The sequence below is a fragment of the Lycium barbarum genome, chromosome 8, assembly GCF_019175385.1.
Source record: "Lycium barbarum isolate Lr01 chromosome 8, ASM1917538v2, whole genome shotgun sequence".
NCBI classification, from domain to species: Eukaryota; Viridiplantae; Streptophyta; class Magnoliopsida; order Solanales; family Solanaceae; genus Lycium; species Lycium barbarum.
In genome coordinates, this window is record NC_083344.1 from 101,905,716 (window position 1) to 101,913,485 (window position 7,770).

Below are 7,770 nucleotides of genomic sequence, written 5' to 3' on the forward strand. Positions count from 1 at the left end.
CAAAGATTGACCCTCCGGTTGTAGCACCTCTCTATTCGTTATTTTTGAGCAGCTAAACGGACTAGCGCATTTTCATGTAGTTCGACCGCCAGGTAGAGTTTTACGGCCATAGCCTCCTCGTTTGAACTGTTGGTGGCGTATTAGAATCGGATGCTCGGTTCACTAACTTCTACGGGAATTAGAGCTTCGGCCCCGTAGACCAACGAGAATGGTGTCTCTTCTGTACTCGACTTTGACGTCATTCTGTAAGCCATAATACCTCCGGCAGCACTTCCCTCCATTTATGTTTCGATGTTTCAAGTCTTTTCCTTAGATTTTGAATTATTGTTTTGTTCATGGATTCCGCTTGCCCGTTTGCACTTGGGTGATGTGGAGTCGATACTATCTTCTTGATTTTCAACCCCTCGAGGAAGTTATTGACCTTGCTGTCAACGAATTGAGGGCCGTTATCACAGGTTATTTCGGCCGGGATGCCGAAATGACAGATAATATGGTCCCGTATGAAGTCAATAACCTCTTTTTCTCTAATCTTTTCGAAAGCCTACGCTTCAACCTATTTTGAGAAGTAGTCAGTCATAAACAGAATGAAACGAGTCTTACCTGGTGCCCATGGCAGAGGACTGACGATGTCCATCTCCCACTTCATGAACGGCCAAGAGGATATCACCGGGTGCAGCAACTCCCCGGGTTGATGAATTATCGGGGCGTGCCTTTGACACCCATCACATTTCCGGGGAAAGTTTTTCGCATCCTCCTCCATCCGGTTCCAGTAATAACTGGCTCTGCTAATTTTTCGAACCAAGGTGATTACCGCAGGTACCTTCGAGGATTTCCCTCATCACGTAATCGGTTTCTCCGGGACCCAAACATTTGGCCAAAGGTCCGAAGAAAGATTGGCAGTACAATTGGCCATCCGCAAAGCAAAGTCGAGCTGCTTTCGTCCGGAGCGATCGTGATTCCTTTAGGTCGCTCAGGAGTTTCCCATCTTGCAAGTAGTTAATGTATTTGTTGCGCCAATCCCACATTAGTCCCATTGTGTTTATCTCGGCCTGACCGTTTTCCACTGCCGAGTTCATCAATTGAACTACGGTACTGGTGTTAAATTATTCTGCTTCGACCGAAGAGCCTAAATTTGCCAATGCATCTGCCTATATTAAGTAATATTGAAAGGATAAGCAAGCTAAGGGAGAACACCACAAAATCCGGACCAATATCTTTGAGAGATGAAAAGGAAGCTAACCTCAAAAAGGGGAGGAATGTCCTCTATTTATAGGTATGCTTTATGTGCCATAGATACAATACAAAAAGCCTTTATGAATAAAAAACCCTAAAAAAGATAAGGTTGATCCGTACAGTCTGACACCCGTGCGGTCGTCAGCGCAAATGGCGGAACGGTTTCATGACGCGTGGCAACCTCACAACCGGTTATCCAGACCAACGGACACGCTGATTTAGGCTTGGTCTATCCGGACCAATGGACACACTTATCTTGTCTCGGGTCAATTACATCCAGTACAACACCCCCGATGTGGAGAAAAGATCGAACTTGCTCGTGCTCGTTTGGACTTTTCCTCGGCTCCGGTCTCATCGATCACACATTGACCCGATTTTTACCGTATACAATTATTTAGAAAAGTCTTCAATTCTTTTCTTTCCTTAACTTAATTCCTAAACGTTAGTATACTTTTCTATTACTTATCTTATTCCAATCACGACTTGAAATGTTGACTTTGGTAACTCTAAGCACTTTAGGCTAGTGCTTCTAGTTAACAAATAGCCATACCAAAATTCCTCCAAATTCGTTGGAGGAATTTGGTTCTGTAAGGTAGTCTCCATGAATATATATATATATATATATATATATATATATCCTACACGATAGGAACTTTCAGTCAAGTAGTATTGCTTCTTGTGGCTACAGCACACAGCTTATCATCTTCATACGAAACCTATTATTTGATAATTGAGTATTGTGTAACATGAAACACAGTAATTTATGATTCATTTATATACTCCCTCCGTTTCAATTTATGTGAACCCATTTGACAGGGCACGACACTTAAGAAAGAGTGAAGACTTTCGAAACTTGTGGTTCAAAATAAGTCTTGAATATTTGTGTGGCTGTAAATAATTTCACAAAATGAATTTGTTTCCAAATTAGGAAAGAGATTATTCATTTTGGCACGGCCTAAAAAGCAAATAGATTCACATAAATTGAAACAGAGGGAGCATTTTTTTCCCCACAGAACTGCTTATTCCATTATAAACTAGTGTTACAATATCTTGCTATGTAACCTTGTTCTTTGTGGTTTCTTATTGGCATTCAGAATAGTAAATCTGGGGAATTGGCAATGCAATTTCATGTAGTCAAGGAAAGTGAAGGGCGCTAGGCAGTTGTTAATTTTCAACAATGGGACTGAATTTTAAGTAATTTGACTGATTTGCTTCAATATCTTTAGTCTGATACTAATTTCTCTGTATTGTCTTTTACCAAGGAAATGTCTATTACCTATCTATCCCTAGCAAACAACATTTTTCTTGTAGAGTTGGAAGTGAGAATGACAACTTTGTGAGATTACACTGGGTATATTGTTGTTGTTAGTTGGAAGTGAAAATGACTATTCATAAGCAATTTGCTTATCTTATTTTGCGAGATACTCTGAGAGAGCTTTGTCTTTGTGATATATAAAAGTTCAAGATTTTAATATTGATGAGTTCAACCTTTAATTTTTTGTCACTGAACCCATCACACTTTTGATATTTTGGATTCAAAATGTTATTTCTTTTGAAAACGTACGCAGTAACTTTTTACTTATTTATCTATATACTTTGTGTCAGAAATATCAAATTCGATTGAACTCATTGTTTATGTGCTTTTTCCACCATTGTATTGATCACTATTTCTTATAACACCTTCGTTCACTCGTCTTGCTTGCCTGGTGCTCATAATGGCTTACTAGCGGAGTAGGAGCCGACTTGACATTCCAACTGAGCAAAATGGAGAAAATTCATTTTGTGTATAGCAGGGTGGGTAATATGCATGGTTGGTTTTAAAGTAGAATTAGGCGGGTCATTATCATATTATATAAACTTATATCGCGGATTCCTTCATATCCGAGTTATTTGCAATTTGCACCCTTAACGTATGTGCACTCTTGTTACTCTTGTTGCAAAACTAAAAAAAAAAAAAAAAACCTTTTCAATTATTTATAAGGATAAAATAGGAAAATAGATATAAAAAAATAGAAAAGTGATTAAAATTAAAAATAAAAGCAATATTGAATAGCAGACATTGGTCATTCCGAATAACCAGGTTGCCTTGAAGAATTGTTAAGTTAGCAGCACCATAATCAAGTGGATTATCCCTGTTTTTCTACCCAAACTACACTGGTTGGAAGAATCAATTATTTAGCCAAATGAAAGAGATTTATCTGCAGAAATGGTGGCCCCCCCGAGACAGAAATTAATGTTGAGACTAAAGTATAAAAAGAGCACAAAGAGTACTAGAAATTGAATAATTGTTTTTCATTTAATTTCCACGACTGCGCAATGTGTTGCTAGAAAAGACGATGGCTGAAATAATACTACTTTCTTCGTCCCAATTTATGTGACACTCTTCGCTTTTTGAGAGTTAATTTAACTAAACTTTAAAATTAAATTGAATTAGATTAACTCAATATTTTAACATTAAAATTTATATATTTGAAAACTACATGAAAAGTATTATAAGTGGCAACTTTTCTCATATCAATTTGGTGAAAAAATACATTTAAAATATTGGTCAAAATTCATACAGTTTGAATCTCGAGAAGCAACAAGCTAAGTGCCACATAAATTGGGACAGAAAGAGAAAAAAATAAGGAGATGTCTGTGGAAGTCTTGACGGAAGGAGATTTTTCTGCTTTGGAGTCGATGACAGTAGTCAAACAAGTTGATTTTTCTTATTGCTAATATACTTTGATTTTTCTTACTTTTATCATTCGTTGATTATAGGTAAAGTTGTAAACGGGAAGACACTGCCTTTGAATGGAGAAGAAGGAGCAAATGTCTGGTATTCAATATTGCTTTTATTTTTAATTTAGATCACTTTTCTGTTTTTCTTATATATAATTTCTTATTTTATCCTTGTAAATAATTGAAAAAGGGTACTTTTATGATTTTGAAAAGAACTAAAGAGATTAGGGTGTAAATCATTAAAAAAGATAGGATAAGATGTAAGCCACAAAAGTGAGCTTCCCTTAGGGGTGCGAATTGCAAATTACTCAAACATTCTATACAAATTATTCTTTTGTTTCGAATTAGATCATAAAAATAAGTCATGAATTTTAAAGATTATTTATATGTATTGGCGTTAGTTTCTAATTAGTTCTTCGAAATAAGTCGCAAGTTCTAAAAAAAACTATTGAAAGATGAAAAATATTATTCCATAGAAAAATGGAAAATGTCATCTGATGAATGGAACTCCCTAACTAAGTAGGCGTTTGGAAATTGAAAACCAAACATTATTCACTTTATTTGGAATTTTGAAGTTGGAGTTGTGTTTGGTCATAGTTTTTGTAAAGAATATTTGGTTGTTTGAATGTAATGAAAGTGAAAAAAGTAGGAAAACAAAAGTGAAAACAAGGTTTTTGGTGTTTTTCAAAAGAATTTTCATGGCCAAACACTGATTTCCAATAAAGTGAAAACGTTTTCCGGAAAAGTTCTCATGGCCAAACAGGCAATTAAGAGCCGCGATATCATTGCACGACCTCGAATATGTTTCTTGGATTGATTGTATCGTTTTCTGTCGTTGCATAATGCCACACATCAGCTTTTTGTAGGATAAATCTAAAAGAAAAGTAGGGTAAGGGGTAGCGCTATTATAAAAAACAGGGTTAAGAATAAAATAGGATTATTAGATACTAATAAGTAAAGACAAAAAATGAGAAAATAACAAGGTAACGACGCATCACACCAAATATATTACACAAAATGAAACTTTTCGTCGTTACATACCGAGAGATGTAACGATACATACAAAAAATTTATGTAACAATCAAAACAAATATTTTATTTAAACTAACACAAGGGGAAAGTAAGTGACCGTTATTAGAGATGCTTTGGGTTTCCAGCCCCCCCCCCCCCCCCCCCCCCAAACCTTGGAAACTAAATTAGTTAAAACGAAAAACACCCTAAGGATTTTAAACTTTTATAAAGACTGAAGTGATTAAAACACTCCTAAACTTGACACGGATTATTATTTTAGTCTCCAAACTATGACTAGTCTTAAAAACACCCCTAATCATGTTTAAGTAAATTTTAATACAACTCCGAGCTCATACACCTTAGTGAGTGTAGTCACTCGCGGTCCATTTGGAAATTCCAGCTGATGTGTCTTGCATGTGGATAATTTAAAAGTCAAATGAAAAATAAAAAAATAGTAGCCATAAACTCATGTTCTTAAAAAATTAAATCACCCCAAACACTCTTGAATTCTCCATTTCTATCAAAACGCTCTCCATCTCCCTTTGATTTTTATCGAAACTTAGGGTTTTAGCCTAGAAAGGTAGCCTAGTAATTAAATAGCACACTAATACATAGGCAAATCATCAATGTTCTTGACCACTTCAACTCTTGCTCATATTTATTGTTCTTCTTCAACATTGCGCCAGAAATGGTGGTTCATACCGGTCGAAAAATTTGCAAGAACCTTGACCTCTCACCTATACAAAGTGAACAGAAATCAGTGACAAATCCAACAAAATTATCAAAAATTGACCGTCCTAAATAGAACAAACCCAACAAAATTATACTAAAATTGACATACCAAAAACAAAAACTACATACATTGTAGTTTTGACAACCCCAAATCTCCTTCCTGGATTGTCATCAGACCAAGAAATTCTCAACACTGCCGGAAATCCACATCTACAAGCTTTAGTCATGAAGACAATTGATTGAGAAACCAACAAATATGACTAAGAACTTTAGCAATTAGAGAAGAAGGCGAAGAAAAAAATTTGAATTCAACTTGGGGTGTGTTTTAATGGAGGCCGAAGATTAAAATAGAGGAGAAGAAGAGGAGAGCACTTGTTCTGCCATGTGGCATCTCGAGGGTATATTTTAAATTCACTTACCCAAGCTTATGGGTGTTTAAAAGACTAGTCATAATTTGGGGACTAAAGTAATAATCTATGCCAAGTTTAGAAGTGTTTTAACCACTTCTGCCTTTTGTAAATCATAGACTTCTATTCTTCATTGCAATGTTCTTTGTTTATGAGATGGTAAAAGTTGGAAGAAGGTAAATTGTATAATAACCGTAGCAGTAGTAATTATTTACAACAAATGAATCATGACATCTGAATTAAAGTCAAGTCGTGATTGGAAAAAGAAAATAGAAGGAGAAGTCGTGACACACACGCCAATGTGGAAGACACACACACATGCTAATTTGGCACGCACATACACTGCAAAAAAAAAATAAAATATCAAGGATTTAAACATTATGGGTTCAACTTTAAGATTTTTAGCGTTGAACTCCTTATGTTTTTTATACTTATGGGTTCATATCTACAATTTATTACAATTTTAGTAAATATTTACACATAAATTTATGTTTCGTGTTGAAAGTAAGGGGTTCAATTGAACCCTTAACCATAACGGTACATAGGCCTGTACCGGAATGTTTGTCGTGAAATCTTCAAGATTTCTCCTATAAATACTACTGGTAGCAAATCTAGTTTTCATTCAAAAACCATTTCGAGAGACGACCTATAGTCATGGGATTTTTTCTCTTTTCCCAAATGACTTCATTTTTTCTTCTTGCCTCTACACTTCTCTTCTTCCTAATATCCCACACTTGTCATGCCCAAAACATTCAACAAGACTATTTGGATGCCCACAACACAGCTCGTACCAATGTGGGAGTCGGGCCATTAACATGGGACGACAAGGTGGCAGCCTACGCCCAACAGTATGCTTCCCAATTGGCTGCTGATTGCAACCTCGTCCATTCTCAAGGCCAATACGGTGAAAACCTAGCTGGCGGTAGCGGCGACTTGACGGCCATGCAGGCGGTGGGGATGTGGGTCGACGAGAACCAATACTATCACCATGACTCGAATTCATGTGATGAGGGAAAAGTGTGCGGACATTATACTCAAGTGGTTTGGCGTAACTCGGTTCGTTTGGGATGTGCTAGGGTTCAATGCAACAATGGAGGATACGTTGTCTCTTGCAACTATGATCCTCGGGGTAATATTATAGGTCAAAGTCCATACTAAAAAGATGTCCATTTCACATTATACGTACGGACTTCGGCTTGCCTTTTATCAACAAATTAAATAATAGCGCTAAAACACAACTAAGTTATTAAGTATATTTGTATTCCTATTTGGAGTGGACGTTCTATATAGTAAGATAAGTGGCTTTAAGAGAACAAGTACAAGTTTTAACAAGTGTGAAGCTGCTTCGGCTTGATTTATGATCTCATTATTATGAATTAATACTCTTAAGAAATCATGTGTTGATTGTCTAACTACCTGCGATGCCATGATCAAAATCTTAACCACATGCATTTTTAAACAATAGGAAACCAACTTATTATATAACACGTATTATATGATCTGTTAGAGGGGCAAAACCATGGACACCAATTAAGATGGTCGGAGGATTAAAAGTAGCTAGTTTTCACAACTGAACTACTGCTTGACTTAAGGCCTATGAAGAGTTTAAATTTGGGGTCTTTATCCAATTATAGCCAGCCAGATTTACTATTCACTCTTTCTAGAC

At 36.2% G+C, this 7,770-nt stretch overlaps 1 protein-coding gene across 1 annotated transcript; it reads left to right on the forward strand.

Moving 5' to 3' along the window:
• Nucleotides 1-6,730: 6,730 nt before the first annotated feature.
• Nucleotides 6,731-7,501, forward strand: LOC132605193 (pathogenesis-related protein 1C-like). The gene has a single exon (XM_060318412.1). It carries the CDS (start codon nucleotides 6,759-6,761, stop codon nucleotides 7,260-7,262), a length of 504 nt encoding a protein of 167 aa, XP_060174395.1. The 5' UTR covers nucleotides 6,731-6,758; the 3' UTR covers nucleotides 7,263-7,501.
• The last annotated feature ends 269 nt before the right edge of the window (nucleotides 7,502-7,770 follow it).